Below are 21,838 nucleotides of genomic sequence, written 5' to 3' on the forward strand. Positions count from 1 at the left end.
TCGACTGGCGGGAGGTTAATTAAATTCGCGTCCGGGGGCGAACTCTGCATCCTTGGGTCTCCGCTTTGGAGCACCAGGCAGCCGTGATTCACTTAGCGTCGGTATGGCAAAACTGTCTGTGTCTTTTTTTTGATGGTTTATGGCTGCTGATTCGTTTAGCAGTCTGCTAGTGAAGTTGCATCTCGCCAGCCTCTATTGTCAACCTCGGCGGGGAACGGCGGTAGTGCGAGGCTGGGGTGCCGGGTGGCATCTTTTGCGTGGCATGTCCGCTACACAGTTTATAAAACCCAAGAAGTCAGGAATTCAAAAAAATTAGAATACTGTGAAGAAATCACCATTTACTTCTCAGTTTTTGTAGAAAAAAACAAGAAAAATTAGGATCACATTAAATCAATCAAAATATGGTATTTTCAAAACAATATGTTAATCTTTAATACTTGGTTGGGAATCAGAATCATCTTTATTTGCCAGGTATGTCCAAAAAACACAAGGAATTTGTCTCCGGTAGTTGGAGCGGTCAAGTCAATTGACAGAGAACACTTTTGAGAAATAAAGACATTGAGAAAAACAGTCACTGAGCAATAAAGGGTTGCTAGTTATCTGATAATGCCGGTCCAATTTATTTATTATTTTATTTTTTTGGACAATTGTGCAAAAAGATGCAGAGTCCTCTAGCACTAAGAGCTGTTTGAATGACTAATCTCGCAATAGTCCGGTGCAATGACCATTGTGCAAAGGGCGGCGAGACTTCAAGGAGTGTATGCAGTTTAAAGTGACGAGTAGTGCGATAATCTGGGACAATGTTGATTGTGCAAATGTTGCAGATACTCCTCATTCCGTTTGCAAATGGGGCAGATGCTACTCTGTCTTGAACGGCCAGTATTGGTCAACAACAGATCTGCAAATGTGGGTGCACGAGTAGTATATAATTGGCCCGACAGAAATGTAACAACAAACTCAGACAAAATAAATTGGCAGCATGTTGCAATGGAATTATAAGTTAGCTGTTTAAGAAGTTGATTGCAAGAGGGAAGAAGCTGTTGGAATGTTAGTTCTCGTTTGCATTGATAGGTAGCGCCTACCTGAGGGAATGAGCCGGTGGCCGGGATGTGGACGGTCAGAGAGGATTTTGCACGTCCTCGAGGGTGGGTTAGGGGTGTACCGACAATCCAGCAGTTTTGATTGTCCGTTGCAGTTGGAGTTTGTCTGTTTGTTTTTTGTAGCAGCACCAAACCAGACTGTGATGGAAGAACACAGGTCTGATTCGATGACCGCTGTGGAGAACTGCCTCAGCAGCTCCTGTGGCAGGCCGTGCTTTCTCAGAAGCCGCAGCTGTGTGCTTAGTGTCTTTGCCTTGTTGGAAGGTGAACCTTCGGCCCAGTCTGCGGTCCTGAGCACTGTGGAGAAGGTTTCCGTCCAGGATATTCATGTACTTGTCCGCATTCATCTTTCCTTCGGTTGCAACCAGTCGTCCAGTCCCTGCAGCTGAAAAACACCCCCACATCATGATGCTGCCACCACCATGCTTTACTGTTGGGAATGTATTAGACAGGTGATGAGCAATGCCTGTTTTTTTCCCCACACATACTGCTTAGAATTCAGGCCAAAAAGTTCTATCTTGGTCTTATCAGACAAGAGAATCTTATTTCTCACCATCTTGGAGTCCTCCAGGTGTTTTTTTTAGTAAACTCCATGCGGGCTTACATGGGTCTTCCACTGAGGAGAGGCTTTCGTCGGGCCACTCTGCCATAAAGCCTCAACTGGTTGAGGGCTGCAGTGATGGTTGACTTTCTCGAACTTCCTCCCATTGAGCCTCAAGGATGTGCACCCGACTGTATCTCTGGAGCTCAGCCACTGATGTAGGATGCGACAGTGTCCGTATATTCATCCAGGCTGCCAGCTGAATCTTCAAAGACGCTCCAGTCTGTGCAGTCGAAACAGCTTTGAAGTTCTATCTTTGCTTTGTTGGTCAACTTTTTCACTGTTTTCACCGTAGGCTTTGCGCATTTAAGTTCTCGCCTGTATGTTGGTACTAAGTGAATTCAGCGGTGATCAGATGAGGCCAGAGCTGCACGAGGAATGGCGTGGCATGCGTTATTTAGCGTAGTATAGCAGTGGTCTAAAATTTGATTTTCCATGGTAAGACAGTCAATGTGCTGGTGGTATTTCGGGTGTGCGTGGTTGAGTTTAGCTTTGTGAAAGTCCCCAAGAATAATGAGGGGTGAGTCTGGGTGTTTTTATTTTTTATTTTTATTATTATTATTTCGACTTGTTCAGCGAGCGTTAGCAGTACGGCATTTGTGTTAGCTTGAGGAAGAATGTAAACACCGGCGAAAATGAAAGATGTGAACTCACACGGCGAGTAGAATGGCTTACAGTTCAAAAATATCCACTCTAAATCCGGGCTGCAGCGTGTGCTGAGCACCAGCCAGTACGCCATTTTTCGTTGATATAGAAGCATTTCCCGCCGCCTTTTGTTTTCCCCGATAACTCTGTTACGTGGTCTGCCCGCTGTAGATGGAAGCCAGGAAACCAAGATGGCGCTTACCAGTGTGGTCGCCTCAGTAACGCGCTCTCTAGTATTGTTTTTGTGTTTTTCGTTCGTCTTGGTAGACATTACTCGACTCACTTACACAAGGGGAGACTTGCTAACCATCAAGGTGGCTACTCCGGACTTTCTTTCACCAACTTTCGAAAATCCGCTCAGTTTTTTCCGCGAGTTACTTTCCGGGGCGGCGTCCGCGGTTTTCGGCGCATGGAGACGGAAACGGTGCCACAGAGGGAAGCGAGCCGGCATTCATGTGAAACTCCACAAGAGCGGAAACTGATTGGCGTTCCCGTCGATCCACCTCGCGAATGTACGCTCCCTACCCAACAAAATAGATGAGCGTCATCTTCTGTTAAAGACCAGTAAAGACTTTAGAAGTTCAGCCGCCATGTGCTTCACGGAGACCTGGCTTTGCGACGCTGTGCCCGATGGCGCAGTCATGCTTCCCGGCTTTCACATTCATCGAGCTGACCGCGACATGGAATCATCGGGGAAAACAAAGGGTAGCGGGATATGCTTCTATATCAACGAAAAATGGTGTACGGCCGTCACGGAGCTCAGCACACACTGCAGCCCGCATTTGGAGTCGCTGTTTTTGAACTCTAAGCTATTCTACTCGCCGCATGAGTTCGCATCATTCATTCTCGCTCTCGTCTATATTCCGCCTCAAGCTAACACGAACGCCGCACTGCTAACGCTCGCCAAACAAGTCAACGAAATTGGAAAAAAAACCTCCCGGACTCACCCCTCATTATTCTCGGGGACTTTAACAAAGCTAAACTCAACCACGAACTCCCTAAATACAAGCAGCACATCGACTGTCCTACCAGGGAAAATAACATTTTAGACCACTGCTACACTTCGCTAAAAAACGCATAGCGTGCTATACCTCGTGCAGCCCTGGGTTCGTCTGATCACTGCTTAATTCACATAATACCGACGTACAGGCAAGAACTTAAATGCGCAAAGCCTACAGTGAAAACTAGTGAAAAAGTGGACCAATGAAGCAAAGATGGAACTTCAAAGCTGCTTAGACTGCACAGACTGGAGTGTCTTCAAAAATTCAGCAGCCGTGGTTCACTGCTAAACTTAAGCAGCTTCGCCAAGCTAAGGAGGACGCATATCAGAGCGGGGGACAGGGCCCTGTATAATTGAGATAGAAACCAGTTGACGAAAGAAATTAACATTGCAAAGAGGAACTATTCAGCAAAGTTGGAAAAACATCTTAGCGCTAATGACTCTAAATCAGTCTGGCATGCATTCCAGTCGCTGACTAATTACAAGCGACGATCCCTCCAAGCTGATAACAATAGCACACTAGCCAACGACTTAAAGGCCTTCTACTGCAGATTTGAAAAGGACACTTTCACACCCCACACCCACCCGGCCGCACCCCGACCACAATCACACCTCTGACTTCTGCGTTAACCATCCATGAACAGGATGTGAGACGCATCTTCAAACAACAAAAGATTAACAAAGCGGCAGGCCCAAACCATGTGTCCCCATCCTGCATCAAAGTCTGCGCGGGCCAGCTCGCTCCAGTCTTCACACAGATCTTCAACAGATCTCTGGAACTGTGCGAAGTTCCATCCTGTTTCAAACGCTCCACCATCATTCCAGTCCCCAAGAAACCTGCAATCTTGGGTCTAAATGACTACAGGCCTGTCGCTTTGACATCTGTGGTCATGAAGTCCTTTGAACGTCTCGTGCTGGACCACCTCAAGAGTGTCACAGCTCCCCTGCTGGACCCCCTGCAGTTTGCCTACCAAGCGAACAGGTCTGTGGATGATGCAGTCACCATGGGACTTCACTTCATCCTAGAACACCTCGACAGTGCAGGGACCTACAAGAGGATCTTGTTCGTGGACATCAGCTCAGCGTTCATCACCATGAACTCCTTTCATCCAAGCTTCTCCAGCTCAGCGTCTCACCTGCCATCTGCCAGTGGATTTACAGCTTTCTGACGGGCAGGACACAGCAGGTGAGGCTGGGGGAGGCCACCTCATCCACGCGCAGCATCAGCACTGCGGCGCCCCAAGGTTGTGTCCTCTCTCCGCTGCTCTTCTATCTCTCCACGAACGACTGCACCTCAGCGAACCCGACTGTCAAACTCCTGAAGTTTGCAGATGACACCACTGTCATCGGCCTCATCAAGGACGGTGACAAGTTTGCATATCGACAGGAAGCGGCGCGGCTGGAGCTGTGGTGTGGCCGACACAACCTGGAGCTGAACACGCTCAAGACTGTAGAGATGATCGTGGACTTCAGGGGGCATCCTTCGCCACAGCTGCCCCTCACGTTGTCCAGCTGCCTTGTGTCAACCGTCGAGACCTTCAAGTTACTGGGAATTACAGTCTCTCAGGACCTGAAGTGGGCGACCAACATCAACTCCGTCCTCAAAAAGGCCCAGCAGAGGATGTACTTTCTGCGGCTTCTGAGAAAGCACGGCCTGCCACCGGAGCTGCTGAGACAGTTCTACACAGCGGTCATCGAATCAGTCCTGTGTTCTTCCATCACAGTCTGGTTTGGTGCTGCTACAAAAAAGGACAAACTCTCTCAATCAAAACTGCTGAAAGAATTGTCGGTACCCTCCTACCCACCATTGAGGACATGCACGCTGCCAGAACTAAGACAAGAGCGTGCAAAATGTCAGGTTCAAACAACCTAGAACATTTAATAAACAATAAACAAGGAAGGAAGACGAGATGGTTAATATACTCGCGAGGGGAACGCTAAGAGTTGTTCGCAGTTACATCCTCCTACCGCTCTGAACACACTGTCGATCCCTCTCTTTTTATTTTCTTCGGGCGGTTCCTAGTTACACAGCTGTTGCTGCTATTAAGTTGGGGGAGCACATAGCAGCAACGTGTAAACAGACTCATTGTGGAGATGTTCTTCATCAGCGTTGATTGCTTCAACCTTTGACCTTTGACCACAAAGTGTTCCAGCCGCTATCTTTTGATGAGGGCACAGTCCTCTTCACAGATGTCAACTTTTATGATACAATCAACATTATTGCTAAACGCATGCTTTGAAAATACTATAAGAGTAAATATGGGATAACAAATGTACATTTATTCTGACACAAAATCCTCTCGGACCCGTGCCGCATCCCCGGTCACCAGCTCTTCCAGCTCCTTCCTTCAGGTAGGCGCTACCGATCAATGCAAACTAGAACTAGCAGACATTCCAACAGCTTCTTCCCTCTTGCAATCAACTTCTGAAACACTTAACCTACAATTCCAAATGCAACATGCTGGCAGTTTTTTGACTTGAGTTCGTTGTCACATTTCTGTGGGGCCAATCATACATTACTCGTGCACTCGCTGTAGTAGTCTCGTCACACTGCACTATTTGCAAATCTGTTGTTGACCAATACTGGCCACTCATGCCAGAGTAGCATCTGCTCCATTTGCACACTGATTGAGGAGTATCTGCAACATTTGCACAATCAACATTGTACCAGACTATCGTACTACTCGCTTGAACTCTCGGCGCCCTTTGCACAATGGTCATTGCACCAGACTATTGCAATATTAGTCATTCGAACTGCTCTAAGTGCTCGAGGACTCTGCATCGTTTTGCACAATTGTAAAAAAAAAAAAAATAATAATAATGTACCGGCATTTTCAGATAACTAGCAACCCTTTACTGCTCAGTGACTGTTTTGTTTGTCAATGTCTTTATGTCTCCAAAGTGTTCTGTCAATTGTGTGTCTGTTGTCGTACTAGAGCGGCTCCAACTCCCGGATACAAATTCCTTGTGTGTTTTTGGACATACTTGGCAAATAAAGATGATTCTGATTCTGATTAGGGCGTCATCTGGGATGCGTTCACCAAGTCCGAAGTCTTTACTGGTCTTTGCAAGTAACCGAGGCGACCACACGGGGAGGCGGCATTTGAAACCAACCAATGATTGGGACATCCCTACTTTGTAATATGTTTCGGCTTGCTGTGTATCCAAAATGTTTCTCTATTGCTGTCTTTTTTGTTTTTCATGAGAGGCTTGTGTCCATTTCATTCCCTCTCTGGACACGGTCAGGGGTGTATTAAAAAACTGCTACTAAACACGTGGTATCGTGTCATTTTTAATGGCGAGGTATAGCTTAATAGAACTGTTCTGAACCTGCACTGACAAGGTCTGCCTTGCCCTTCTTTTTATATATGATACAATTGAGCAAGTATTTGTAGTCTTACACATTTTTTTTCTCAATGCTTTTGTACATCCAGATGACTCAACCGGAAGTCCTGATTCAAGTGCTTGACATCCTCAAAAATAGCAGTAAGTCTTATTCAAACTTGCCTTCATTTCTGACATAAAGAATGATTCAAGTGTTTTTCTCGGCTTGTCTGCAAGGCACACAGAAAGTATGCACAGTGCTTCACTTTTTGCATATTGTTACAGCCTTTTTCAGCATGGAATAAATTTTCCCCCTCAAAATTCTGCACATAACACTCCATGAAACAAGGTATTTTATTAGTACTTTTGCCCATGTGGCACGGCTGGGCACAGCCCAAAGAGACAACGTGTCTTACCCTTTCCATGGGTTCACCACCTGTGGGAGGGGTCAAGGGGGTTGGATGCACTGTGAGCTGGGCGGTGGATCAAAGGCTGCCTTGTCGGTCCACGGCTACAGAAGCTGGCTCTCGGGACGTGGAATGTCACCTCTCCGGCTGGGAAAGAGCCTGAGCTGGTGTGCGAGGTCGAGAAATTCCAACTTGATTGAGGTGGGCTCACCTCGACACACAACTTCCCCAGGAGTATGGAGGTTGCTTCGAGAGGGTTGCGCACCGGACCTCTTAATAAGGGCGGTTTGGTCCCTCAAAGTCAAATTAGTTTCCAGTGAGGTTTGTACTCCTACAAGGCTGCCCTTTGTCACCGATTCTGTTCATTATCTTGACAGAATTTCAGGTGTTGAGTTTGGTGACGTCGGAATTGTCCAGTTTGGTGACGTGGGAATTGGGTCTCCGCATTTTGCAGATGATGTGGTTTTGATGCCTTCATTAAGCCGTGATCTTCAACCCTCGCTGAAATGGTTCTCAGCCGAATGTGGAGCAGCTGAGATGAGAATCATTTCCAAATCTCTGATGCCTTGGTTCTCAGTCAGAAAATGGTGGCGTGCCCTCTCCGGGTCAGGGAAGAGATCCTGCCCCAAGTGGAGGAGTTCACATATCCTGGGGTCTTGTTCACGAGTGAGGGAAGAATGGAGCTAGAGATCTGGGTGTGTGTGTAGACAATAAATCAGATTGGTGCAGCGTCTGCAGCGATGCGGACTGTATCGGTCTGTCGTGGTAAAGAAGTAGCTGAGCCAAAAGACACAGCTCTCGATTTAGTGGTCGATTTGCATTCCTCCCCTCCCCTTTGGTCAGGGGCTGTGGGTCGTGGACCGAAAGAAAAAGATCGCGGCTACAAGCGGCCGAAATGAGTTTCCTTCGCCGGGTGTCCGGATTCTCCCTAAGAGAGAGGGTGAGAAGCCCGGTCATCCGGAAGTGACTCAGAGTCCAGCCGCTGCTGTTCCTAAAAGAGAGGAGCCAGGTGAGGTGGCTTGGGGATCTGGTTAGGATGTCCCCTGCATGCTTCCCTGGTGAGGTGTCTGGGCACCTCTACCGGGATGAGGCCCTGACGACGACCCAGGACCATTGGAGAGATTGTCTCCCGGCTCTCATGGGAACGATTTGGGATCCCCCGGAAGAGTTACATGAAGTGGCTGGGTAGAGGTAAGTCTGGGCTTCCCTGCTTAAGCGGCTGCTCCTGCTACCCAACCCCTGATGAGCGGGAGAAAATGGATGGATGGTGGGATTATTTTTTTTTGGCAAATCAATAAAACAGAGAAATCACAGCCTTTGTTGTATATACAGTGTGCATAGAAAGTATTCAGACCCCCTTTTAATTTTCACTCTGTCATCTGCAGCCATTGGCTAAAATCATGTAGGTTCATTATTTCCTCAACACCCCATATAAACAGTAAAAACAGAATTTTTGAAAACTTTTTTGCAGATTAAAAAAGAAAAACTATTTTATCACATGGTCATAAAGTTGGGTTGTATCGTTTGAATTTGAGCGATTGCGGTCCCAATTCCAGTTCCTCATTTTGATTCTGGTTTCAAACGATACTTGCTTCAGATTGTTTTGGGGAGGCTGGGTAAAAAATTTTGCATGGTTTAAATAAAGGGTGTCCAAATCATAAAATAATTTTCTTAGCAGCTTAGACTTAAAATGAACATTTGACTCGGGGTTCTTTATAACCAGTATCAATCCCATGAACTAAAAGGCAATGTGTGTAACCCAATTGACTTAATATTCATTAATTGTTTCAGCTAAAAGTTAAATATAGCATTGTTAAAATAGTTATTTGGGAGTTTTTTTATATCACGTCAAATGGTTTATACCAGTGATTCTCTACCAGTGTGCATATTTGTGTGCCGTGAGCGCTTTTCAGGTGTGCCGTGTAAAATTATAAAATGTTACGTAAATGCTCGAAATATTATTTATTTACAAGAAATAATGTATCTTTGTTCATCTATTTATGTCAGTGTGGCATCGTGACAGACAGAACAAATAAATGCTCTTCTATGAGATGGGAGGAAGTTCATACAGGCCACTCAGAAATGTGCAGTTTTATCACACAGCACAATGCCACAGATGTCGCAAGTTCTAAGGGAGCATGCAATTGGCTAGCTGACTGCAGGAATGTCCACCAGAGCTGTTGCCTGTGAATTGAATGTTCATTTCTCTACCATAAGCCGTCTCCAAAGGTGTTTCAGACAATTTGGCAGTATAGTCAACCGGCCTCACAACCGCAGACCATGTGTCTCACCACACCAGCCCAGGATCTCCACATCCAGCATGTTCTCCTCCAAGATCGTCTGAGACCTAGCCATCCGTACAGCTGCTGCAACAATCGGTTTGCATAACCAAATAATTTCTGCACGAAACTGTCAGATGCCGTCTTGCGTGCTCGTCGTCCTCATCGGAGTCTCAACCTGACAGCAGTTGGTCGTCGTAACCATGTGCAATAATCATGTTGTCTAATCGGCAGCTTGATATGCCACACCTGTGAGGTGGGATGGATTATTTCGACCAAGGAGAAATGCTCACTAACCACAGATTTAGGGGAGAATTGTGAACAATGTTTGAGGGAAATTGCCTTTTAGTTATGTAGAAAACGTTTTAGATCTTTTGAGTCCACCTCACAAAAAATGGGAGCAAAAGCAAGAGTGTTGCGTTTATATTTTTGTTGAGTCTAGTTGATCTTAACGGTACACTAACCAGTACGCTCCAAGCATTAGCACGTGTTAGACACCGGGATGCTGTGAGAGAAGCTCGGCATTTGATTTTCACGAGAGTCATGGTTACCAGTAAGAGATCGATAGCATCAATAGCATGGGATGACTTAGTTTGTGTGAGCGCCGTCCGGAGGCCCAGCTCAGAGCCCGTAGCTTCGACTTGTTGTCGAAGACCACGGCGGAAATTGGGGAGTCCAAGAAAAAAAATCCACCCGAATGCAAAAGGAAAAAACACTCTGTATCCCAATTGGAGCAAAAAGGTCCACTTTTTCAGTGTTGTGGCTCCAGTACACAATGAAAAACAAACAGCATTGAGTGACGGTCTTGACACGCCTCTGCAAAATCGCGTGGACATCGGGGACAAGTGCCTCTGGATTGGTAGTCTGGGGTGGTCGTCCCCCTTTTTAAGAAGGGGGACCGGAGGGTGTGTTCCAACTACAGGGGGCTCAAACTCCAGCTTCCCTGGTAAGGTCTATTCAGGGGTGCTGGAGAGGAGGGTCTGTTGGGAAGTCAAATCTCAGATTCAGGAGGAGCAGTGTGGTTTTCGTCCTGGCTGTGGAACAGTGGACCAGCTCTAAACCTTCAACAGGGTCCTCGACTGGTTCACCCAACCAGTCTACATGTGTTTTGTGGACTTGGAGAAGGCGTTCGACCGTGTCCCTCGGGGAGTCCGAACCCCCTGCTACGGGCTGTTTGGTCCCTGTACGGCCGGTGTGAGAGTTTGGTCCGCATTGCCGGCAGTAAGTCGGACTTGTTTCCGGTGAGGGTTGGACTCCGCCAAGGCTGCCCTTTGTCACCGATTCTGTTTGTAACTTTATGGACAGAATTTCTAGGCGCAGCCAAGGTGTAGAGGTGGTCCGGTTTGGTGGCCTCAGTATTGCATCTCTGCATTTTGCAGATGATGTGGTTCTGTTTGCTTCATCAAGCCGTGATCTCTAACTCTCACTGGAGCGGTTCGCAGCCGAGTGTGAAGCGGCTGGGATGAGAATCAGCCATCGTCCTCAGTCGGAAAAGGGTGGCATGCCCTCTCCAGGTCGGGGATCAGATCCTGCCCCAAGTGGAGGAGTTCAAGTGTATTGGCGTCTTGTTCACGAATGAGGGTAGAATGTAACGGGAGATCGACGGGCGGATCGGTGCTGAGTCTGCAGTGATGCTGACTTTGTATCGGTCCATTGTGGTAAAGAAGGTGCGAAGCCGAAAGGCGAAGTTCTCAATTTACCGGTCATTCTACTTTCCTACCCTCACATATGGTCACGAGCTGTGGGTCGAAAGAACAAGATCCCGGATACAAGCGGCTGAAATGAGCCGTTTACATGCAGTGATTTCTCCAGATTCTCTGAACTTTTTGATAATGATATGGACCGTAGATGATGAAATCCCTAAATTCCTTGCAATTGTACGTTGAGGAACATTGTCCTTAAACTGTTTGACCATTTTCTCACGCACTTGTTCACAAAGAGGTGAACCTCGCGCCATCTTTGCTTGTGAATGACTGAGCAATTCAGGGAAGCTCCTTTTCTACCCCATCATGGCACCCCCACCTGTTGCCCAATTAGCCCGTGCACCTGTGGGATGTTCCAAACAGGTGTTTGATGAGCATTCCTCAACTTTCTCAGTCTTTTTTGCCACCTGTCCCAGCTTTTTTGGAACGTGTTACAGCCATAAAAGTCTAAGTTAATGATTATTTATGAAAAACAATTAAGGTTTATCAGTTTGAACATTAAATATCTTTTCTTTGAAGTGTATTCAATTAAATATAGGTCAAACATGATTTGCAAATGATTGTATTCTGTTTTTATTTATGTTTATCACGTCCCAACTTCATTGGAATTGGGGTTGGAGAAGAATGTCTTTTCGTGGTACCAGGCAATAATTAAAGAAACGGGGGTGGTCTTATATTTTTTTCCATGACTGAATATAGTGGTACCTTGATAGAACAGACTAATAGAGGTGGGGGAGGGTCATCCGATATTGCTGATAGTCTGTTAAATTGAAGCACTTTTTTTTCATATTTAATAGTACAAGCTTATGTATTTTTCAGGTAAAATGTGTTGAGTGGGACCAGGCATTAAATGAACAAGGAACTGAAGCTAGTTGTGCAATATTTGTTTCCCTTATTGTATGCAGTGGACCTCGATAGAACGGATTAATGCGGATTTTCTGTTACATTGAAGCACGTTTTGTTTCGGTCATATGCACCCCTATTACTGAACAGTAAAATTATTTTTTTGTTTATTTTTCGTGGCCGAAAATGTCAAAGTTTAACATTTGATCCAAACTTACCACACTGGTGTTCTTGGTCATCATGACATTGTTGACATACATTATTCATCATAGGCAAGTCGCTTTCATGAGCCGCGGGGAATTGGTGTGCTTCTTCGATCCAAATTCATTGCCAAAGGTGAACGGCTTGACAAAAAAAACTGTTCCTGTACCAAAAGTAGCATGTTCCAGATGCCAAAGACATGCATTATATTCCTCAGAGTTAATGCCACAGGTTAGCCATGTTGTTCTCTCTCTGCCAGCGCTCTATGTCAATTGATAGATAGAACTATCATCACATGGCCGCCATGTCAATGCCTCATATTCAACATAGCCGCCACGTAAGCACGTCTTTTGGAATTGTATCGAGTCAAATCATATCATATTTTTTGCCTGGAAATTCGTCGCCCCTCCTTTAGCCGTCACCTTATCGTGGTGGAGGGGTTTGTGTGTCCCAATGATCCGAGGAGCTAAGTTGTCTGGGTCTATATGCTCCTGGTAGGGTCACCCATGACAAACAGGTCCGAGGTGAGGGACCTGACAAAGCATGGCTCAAAGACCCCTTATGACGACGATGGACTTGGTTTTCCCTTTCCTGGACGCGGGTCACTGGGACCCCCCTCGGGAGCCAGGCCTGATGGTGAAGCTCGAAGGCGAGCGCCTGGTGGCCGGGCCTGCACCGAAGGGGCCCGGCCGGGCACAGCCCGAAAGGGTAACGTGGGTCCCCCTTCCCATGGGCTCACCACCTTTGTGAGGGGCCATTGGGGTCGGGTGCAGTGTGAGCTGGGCCGTGGCCGAAGGCAGGGACCATGGCGATCCGATCGATCGGGCGTCTCAGGAGAAGAAAGTTAAACAACTCAGGACAGAGCACCTTTTGTTTGAACCCACCCCCGTTTCAAGTAAGCAAAAGTATTGGAACAGACATTATTAAATTAATTTAAAGTGAATAACATTTAGGCGGCACGGTGGATGACTGGTGAGAGCGTCTGCCTCATAGTTCTGAGGACTGGGGTTCAATGCCCGGCCCCACCTGTGGGGAGTTTGCATGTTCTCCCGTGCCTGCGTGGGTTTACTCCGGGCACTCCGGTTTCCTCCCACATCCCAAAAAAATGACAACTCTAAATTGCCTGTAGGTGCGAACGGTTGTTTGTTTGGATGTGCCCTGCAATTGGCTGGCAACCAGTTCAGGGTGTACCCCGTCTCCTGCCCGATGATAGCTGGGATAGGCACCAGCAGGCCCACGACGCTGCTGAGGAGAAGCGGCTCAGAAAATGGATGGATGGATGAATAACATTTAATATAACCCTTACGAGCAACAAGCCTGGAACCGATTGACTTCTGCCGATTTTATATATATATAATATATATATATATATATATATATATATATATATATATATATATATAATATATATATAATATATATATATTATATAAATATAATATATATATAATATATAAAATATATATATATAATATATATATATATATATATATATATATATATATATAAAATATATATATATATATATATATATATATATATATATATATATATATATATATATATATATATATATAATAGCAGAACACCTCACCGCTGTTCTGCCGCCCTCGTACATGTCCTGTATTATTCTAACATACTTCTCTCCCACTCCAGACGTCCGCATGCAGTATCACAGTTCCTCTCTGGGTACTCTGTCATAGGCTTTCTCTAGAAATACAAAGACACAATGTAGCTCCTTCTGACCTTCTCTTTACTTTTCCATCAACATCCTCAAGGCAAATAATGCATCTGTGGTACTCTTTCTAGGCATGAAACCATACTGTTGCTCGCAAATACTCACTTCTGTCCTGAGTGTAGCCTCCACTACTCTTTCCCATAACTTCATTGTGTGGCTCATCAACTTTATTCCTCTACAGTTGCCACAGCTCTGCACATCACCTTTGTTCTTAAAAATGGGCACCAGTACGCTTTTCCTCCATTCCTCAGGCATCTTCTCACCCGTAGAGTTCTTTTGAACAAGCTGGTCAAAAACTCCACAGCCACCTCTCCGAGATGCTTCCATACCTCCACAGGAATGTCATCAGGACCAACTGCCTTTCCATTTTTCATTCTCTTTAATGCCTTTCTAACTTCCCACTTACTAATCATTGCCACTTCCTGGTCCACCACACTTGCCTCTTCTACTCTCCCTTCTCTATCATTTTCCTCATTCATCAACTCCTCGAAGTATTCTACCTGCGTGCTTCTACCTCCGCTCTTGTAGGTCACCCTATGTTCGTGCCTCTTCTGGAAAAAAGTGTTCACTACATCCATTTGCATCCTTGTTGCGAAGTCTACCACCATCTGTCCCTCCAAGTTCCTTTCCTGGATGACGTACTTACCCATCACTTCTTCATCACCCCTATTACCTTCACCAACATGTCCATTACAATCTGCACCAATTACGACTCTCTCTCTGTCTGGGATGCTCAGAACTACTTCGTCGAGCTCCTTCCAGAATTTCTCTTTCACCTCTCGGTCACATCCTACCTGTGGGGCATAGCCACTAATCACATTACACATAACACCCTCAATTTCAAATTTCAGCCTCATCACTCGATCTGATTACTCTTTGCCCCTCCAAGACATTCTTAGCCAACTCTTCTTTTAAAATAACCCCTACCCCATTTCTCTTCCCATCTACTCCATGGTCAAATAATTTAAACCCTGCCCCTAAACTTCTAGCCTTACTGCCTTTCCACCTGGTCTGCTGGACACACAATATATCAACCTTTCTCCTCATCATCATGTCAACCAACTCCCGAGATTTTCCTGTCATAGTCCCAACATTCAAAGTCCCCACATTCAGTTCGAGGCTCTGTGTTTTCCTCTTCTCTTTCTGCCGAAGAACCCGCTTTCCACCTCTTCTTTGTCTTCGACTCGCAGTAGCTGAATTTCCAACGGCGCCCCGCAGGTTGACGGCGCCGGTGGCGGACGTTGTTACCCCGGGCCACGACCGATCCGGTATGGAATTCTTTGGATGAACGCTCATATTTGTTTGGCAAAGTTTTAAGCCGGATGCTCTTCCTGACGCAACCCTCTGCATTTATCCGGGCTTGGGACCGGCCTACAGTTTACACTGACTTGTGCCCCCCCATCGGGCTGCATTATTTTGTGTGTGTGTGTGTGTGTGTGTGTGTGTGTGTGTGTGTGTGTGTATATATATATATATATATATTAAAGAATTTATTAGCCAACTATGGTGGAAAATAAGTATTTGGTCCCCAACAAACAAGCAAAATTTCTGGCTCTCACACACCTGTAGCTTCTTTGAGATTCCTCTGTCTTCCACTCGTTACCTGTATTAATGGCACCTGTTTGGACTCGTTGTCAGTATAAAAGACACGTCCATAACCTCAAACAATCACACTATAAGCTCCACGATGGCCAAGACCAAAGAGCTGACAAAGGACACCAGAAAGAAAATTGTAGACCTGCACCAGGCTGGGAAGACTAAATCTGCAATCGGTAAGCAGCTTCATTTTAAGAAATCAACTGTGGGAGCAATTATTAGAAAATGGAAGACATACAAGACCACTGATAATCTTCCCCGATCTGGGGCTCCACGCTAGATCTCACCCCGTGGGGTCAAAATGACCACAAGAAGGGTGAGCACAAATCCCAGAACCACATGGGTGGGACCAAGTGAATGACCTGCAGAGAACTGGGACCAAAGTAACAAAGGCTACCATCAGTAACACACTACGCCGCCGAGGACTAATATCCTACAGTGCCAGACGTGTCCCCTTGCATAAGCCAGTACATGTCCCGGCCCGTCTGAAGTTTGCAAGAGAGCATGTGGATAATCCAGAAGAGGATTGGGAGAATGTCATATGGTCAGATAAAACTAAAATAGAACTTTTTGGTAAAAAGTCAACTTGTCGTGTTTTGAGGAGAAAAAATGCTGAGTTCCATCCAAAGAACACCATACCTACTGTGATGCATGGTGGTGGAAACATCATGCTTTGGGGCTGTTTTTCTGCAAAGGGACCAGGACGACTGATCCGTGTCAAGGAAAGAATGAATGGAGCGATGCATCGTGAGATTTTGAGTGAAAACGTCTTTCCATCAGCAAGGGCATTGAAGATGAAACGTCGCTGGGTCTTTCAGCATGACAATGATCCCAAACACACCGCCAACAAATGCAACAAAGGAGTGGGTTTGAGATAAGCATTTCAAGGTCCTGGAGTGGCCTAGCCAGTCTCCAGATCGCAACCTCATTGAAAATCTTTGGAGGGTGTTAAAAGTCTGTGTTGCCCAGCGACAGCCCCAAAACATCACTGCTCTTGAGACCTGCATGGAGGAATGGGCCAAAATACAGTGTGTGAAAACTTTGTGAAGACTTACTTACAGAGAACGTTTGACATCTGTCATTGCCAACAAAGGGTATATAACAAAGTATTGATATGAACTTTTGTTATTGACCAAATACTTATTTTCCACCATAATTTGTGAATAAATTATTTTAAAATCACACAATGTGATTTTCCTGTCATAGGTGAGGTATACCTATGATGAAAATTACAGGCCTCTCTCATCTGCTTAAGTGGGAAAACTTGCACAATTGGTGGCTGACTAAATACCTTTTTGTCCCACTGTAGCGCTTTATCCACAGTGCCCCCAAAGTGCTTTACAAAGCCTCACATTAACCCATTCCCTCACACATTCATACATCAATGGGTGGCTGCTGCCATGCAAGGCGCTGCAAGGCCCACTGGGAGAAAATTATGGTTCAATGTCTTGCCCAAGGACACTTCGACATGCGGACAGTCAGAGCCAGGATTTGAACCGGCAACCCTTCGGTCACTGGACAACCCGCTCAACCTACTGAGGCACAGCCGCCCATAACCATAAACACCGGCATGGTAAGTTTGGATAAAATGTGAAACTTTCAAACATTTATTGTTTTTAAAAATAATTATTAACAATAACTATTATAATAGTTCTATATAATATAATAATCACATACAATAATATTATATAAAAAAACAAGATGGCGCTTATCCTTGTGGACGCTTTGGTTACGTGCTCTCTCGTGTTGTCTCTGTTTTTGTGTTTTTCGTTCCTCTTTGCAGACATTACGCGACTCACAAACATCAGGGACTCTACCCCGGACTTTCTTTCCCAAATCTGCTCAGTTTTTTCTCGACTTTACACCGATCGTTTTGATCGGTATCGGCCGATAATTAGAATTTTATGCTGATCGGGTTTGTCGTAATTCCGCAAAAGACATTTACTCCGCGTTGCCATCGTGTACGGTATATTTGAATCCAAAATCTAGTTTATTTTTCGCTTGTCGCGTGTCTCTTGACGTAGTACTGTAAATATCTCACCACCAATAAAGTTATTTAAAAAGAAAGAAAAAAAAAAAAAAACGGCGGTGTGGGACAGACAACACGTAATGCCCGGCAGACTACAAGAAAAATTTGGTCTTTCACGATTGCACTATGTCAAACTACTGCAATAAAATATTGTATTCCGATACCGCCGCATCCTGTTTTTTTTTATAATCACTGGGCTTTATCTTGTAAACTTAAACGCGACCGGATACTCTCGTTGCCACGACAACAACAATCGATCGCGTCGTATGTATTATAAGAACTACATGGGGAAAAAAACGTGTCTTGCTGGTCACCGGTGCTCGGGAGAGGACTTTCATTCAAGGCTTGCTTGAGGTGTATTCACGTACTTTTAATTCTATACGGCTTGCAAGCAGGCAACAAACCGTTATGTAGCCAAGCAAGCTTGTACTAGCACTCACTGTTGTAAGCGAACATGCAGGTGTTCTCTCGAATCATGCTCGCAAGTTTTGTTGTGTGTGAAGTAATTTAATTACAACAAAGTAATTTAATTACAGTACTTTAGCACCCATTATTTGTGTCAGAGCAGTGATTTCCAACCTTTGTGGAGCCAAGGCACATATTTTACAATGAAAAAAATCTCACGGCACACCAACACACAAAAATGTCACAAAAAGTGGATACTTAATTACTGTATGTACTTCCTGCCATCTAATAGAAGACCATTCATTTGTTCTCTCTCACTATGCATCACTGGCATAAATAGAGGAACAAAGATACATTATTTATTGTAAATATACTTTTTTGGGGCAATTAAGTACACTAGTATATACAGTAAATGAAGAAGTAATTTAAATAGACGCATTGCTCCATCTTGTGATAAGATCTGTGATTGGTGTTTTTTTAAACTCGCTGATCGGTGATTGGCCCCAAAAATCCTGATCGCGTAAAGCCTAGTTTCCACCCCCGAGTTACTCACCGGGTGGGTCGGTTGCGGTCTATGGCGCATGGAGACGAAGGCGACGAATGGGGAAACGCGCCGGCATCCAAGTTAAGCTCCGCAAGAGAGGATACAGATTGGTGTTCCCCGTCGATCCACCTCGCAAATCTCCGCTACTTACCAACAAAATGGACAAGCTTCTGACAAAAACCAGTAAAGACTTTGGACGTTCCGCCGCCCTGTACTTTACGGAGACTTGGCTTTGTGAGGGTGTCCCCGATGGCGCCGTAATGCTTCTGGGCTTCGATCTTCACCGGGCAGACCGCGTCATCGAGTTATCGGGGAAAACAAAAGGCGGCGCGATATGCTGCTATATCAACGCAAAATGGTGTACTGATGTCACGGAGCTCAGCACACACTGCAGCCATGGATTTAGAGTTGCTGTTTTTTAACTGTAAGCCATTCTACAAGGTGTTCAACCTTGCCCCCCGGGAGTTCCTGTGGAGGGTGTGCCGGGATTTTGGAGGACTGGACCCCTTCATAAGGGTTGTTCGGCCCCTGTGCGGCCGATGTCAGAGTTTGGTCCGCATTGCCGACTGTTAGTTGAATTTGTTTCCAAAGAGGATTGGACTCCGCCATGGCTGGCCTTTGTCACCAATTGTGTTCATGACCTTTATGGACAAAATTTCTAGGTGCAGCTGAGGCATTGAGTGGTTTGGGAATCTCAGCATTTTGTCTCTGCTTTTTGTAGATGTGGTTCTGATAGCTTCATCAAGCCATGATCTACAACGCTTGTTGGAGCTGTTTCGCAGCCGACTGTGAAGCAGTTGGGAAAACCGCCTCAGCCCCAAACTTAATTGAATACTAAGCATAACAAACTTTGTTGTTTTTATGTCGTACAAATGTGATACATGTTTGGGAGGGCCATCTCGTTACATCTGCGTAGCCTCCCCTTCCCGCGAGGCAGGACCCAGTCATGTTGCAGCGGGGAGTGTCCTGCCAGAAAAGTGCATGGAAATCCTAATAATGCCTCAGGAAGGGGCTTGCTTGGTCATGTATCAACTTTTAATTAGTTGAAATGAAAAACTCTTCTATTTCTTTTTTTTTTTTAAATGTGATTGAAATTTTATTTGTAAAGTTGTGACTTGATTTCTGTTTCAATTTAATGTGAGGTTGTGTGACTTCATTCACTGATCAAATTCCTACTCTCTCAAGCTGAATTTTCAGAGGTTGTGTCAGACTTTCATGCCAAAGTTCCTGCCATCATCTGTCGTGATGTCATAAGGTCAGTGATGTTTCAGTCCAGTTCTGCCTCCTTCTGTCTTTATTTCTACATTTATGCTTTTAATTATGCTAAATAAAACACGACTCAGAGAGTGAACAAGCTATTTTTCAATAAATTTGGATGAAGGTTGTTTGTGTAGTAGAGGGGACTGAATATAAAGCACAACTACATACCACACTAGAAGGATTTGTTGGCACTGGGTCATGAAACCTCTTAGCCAATGTACAAGGTACTTTTATTGTAAATTCTTCAATATGCGTAAACACATACAGAGGATGGAAATTACGGTACTCAAGGACCTGCGGTAGTACAAATAACATCAATATAAAAAGCTAAATAAAACTATGGTATATACAGTATAAAATGTATTAAATGTGCAAAATCAAGTGACGTGTGCAACATAGTCAAGGTCAGAAAACCAAGTCAAATAAGATGTATAAATTAGCTCCCTGATGGGAGCAGACTGAAGAGGCTGTGTGGTGGATGGGGGGGCAGGAGGGCTTTGTGGGTGAGGCGGCTGCTGTAAATGTCCTGCTGGGAGGAAAGAGAGGTTCCGATGATCCTCTTAGCTGCCCACACTCGGCAATGTAGAGTCTTGCAGCAGGATACGGTGCAGGCTCCATACCACAAAGTGATGCATACATGCAAATCAGTCGCCTTTCGGTGAAGTTTGCCGTTTTGTACTAAAAATAGGCCATTTACGTGAATCGTATAGATCCGATGCGTTTTTCCTGGGGGGCATCAGTGACGTCATAGGCTGTTCCGTACTCCTTGAACACTGACAGCTAGATCCATTCCACAAATCCACCATCCACACACAGATGTAATAGTGAATATTACTCCGCGGTGGACGAATATCCGACCTCATTGGCCAGAAGTTCCGCCTGTGCGCTCGGGACCTGCTTTGGGTAAGTCATAAGAGTTGACGAGACCAGAAAAAAACTTGTAACCGCTTCTGCTTTTAAAAAGTAGGGTTGGGTTAGGTTAGGTTAGGTACCTACCCACAAAGGTAGGTACTTTTACGCCGTTACAATGATTTAAATGTCGCTCGCTACTTTTATTGATCAATTATTGCTTATATATCAACTATTTTGTGCGCGAGACTACGAGTTTGACTTCCGCATTGGCCACTGTTCGCACCAAATCAATTTAAGTGCTAGTGACGTTTAAGTCTCGGTCACCAATCAATCGACACAAGAAAGTCACATGACCTCACACAACGTCTTCTATTGGGCTTCCCGGGCATAGGTATTAACACGAGCTAAGCCAGCCCGGCTGATTGTCGTGCCTACTTTGGTCATGGCCCTGGTTGTGGTCGCAGCGGAACCGTGTGTGTGTGATTGTGTGTGTGTGTGTGTGTATAATATATTTTTTGGCCTTATTTTACTCTTCAGAGTCATCCAGATTGCTTATTGCCCGGGGGATCCCCCCTACGATGTTATTTTTTTTTTGGTCACCTTTTTCATGCCTTTGGGGTTTGCATGTCTGGTGATGCAGATGGTCAAGATGCTTTCTATGGTCCCGCTGTAGAACGAGGACATGACGGGGGTCAGGGCTCTGGCTCTCCTCAGCTTGCGCAGGTAGTAGAGACACTGGTGAGCTTTCTTGGCCAGTGATGAGGTGTTGCTAGTCCAGGAGAGGTCTTTGGTGATGTACACTCCCAGGAACTTGGTGTTGTGCACTCTCTCCACCGGAGCACCGTGGATGTTCAAGGGAGTACATGCTGGGAGTACGCTCTCCTGAAGTCAACAACAATCTCCTTGGTTTTCTCCACATTTTGGGAGAGATTGTTGCACCACCCGGCCAGTAGTCTCCTGTAGTCTTTATTGTCCTGATTGCTGATGACACCCACCACGGTTGTGTCGTCTGCAAACTTGATGAAGAGGTTGGAGCTGTGTATCGGTGTGCAGCCATAGGTCAGCAAGATGAATAGGAGGGGACTCTATACACATTCTTGAGAAGCCGCCTTGTTCAGGATGATGGTGCTGGATGTGTTGCTGCCGACCCGTACTGCCTGTGTTCTCCCTGTCAGAAAGTTCAGCAGCCAGTTGCACATCGAAGTGTTGATGTGGTGCACGACTAGCTGCTCGAAGCACTTCATCAGGATGGGAGTGAGCACTAACGGATGGTAGTCATTGAGGCATGAGGGAGACCTTTCTTCTTTGGGA

At 45.4% G+C, this 21,838-nt stretch overlaps 1 protein-coding gene across 8 annotated transcripts in view; it reads left to right on the forward strand.

The window, feature by feature from the left end:
• Nucleotides 1-21,838, forward strand: part of tut4 (terminal uridylyl transferase 4) — a 96,410-nt gene that overhangs the window by 8,331 nt on the left and 66,241 nt on the right. For 5 of the 8 annotated variants that reach the window (XM_061684734.1, XM_061684736.1, XM_061684739.1 and 2 more), the window contains exons 7-8: nucleotides 6,781-6,832; nucleotides 19,601-19,670. The exons of 1 other annotated variant lie outside the window; for it this stretch is intronic. In XM_061684734.1, the coding sequence (XP_061540718.1) occupies nucleotides 6,781-6,832; nucleotides 19,601-19,670 (122 nt within the window). Of the gene's footprint in view, nucleotides 1-6,780; nucleotides 6,833-16,894; nucleotides 17,011-19,600; nucleotides 19,671-21,838 lie in introns of those variants that run through there. 2 more of the 8 variants (XM_061684741.1, XM_061684742.1) reach the window with 2 other exon arrangements.

This window comes from Phycodurus eques, chromosome 8 (genome assembly GCF_024500275.1).
Source record: "Phycodurus eques isolate BA_2022a chromosome 8, UOR_Pequ_1.1, whole genome shotgun sequence".
Lineage (NCBI taxonomy): Eukaryota > Metazoa > Chordata > Actinopteri > Syngnathiformes > Syngnathidae > Phycodurus > Phycodurus eques.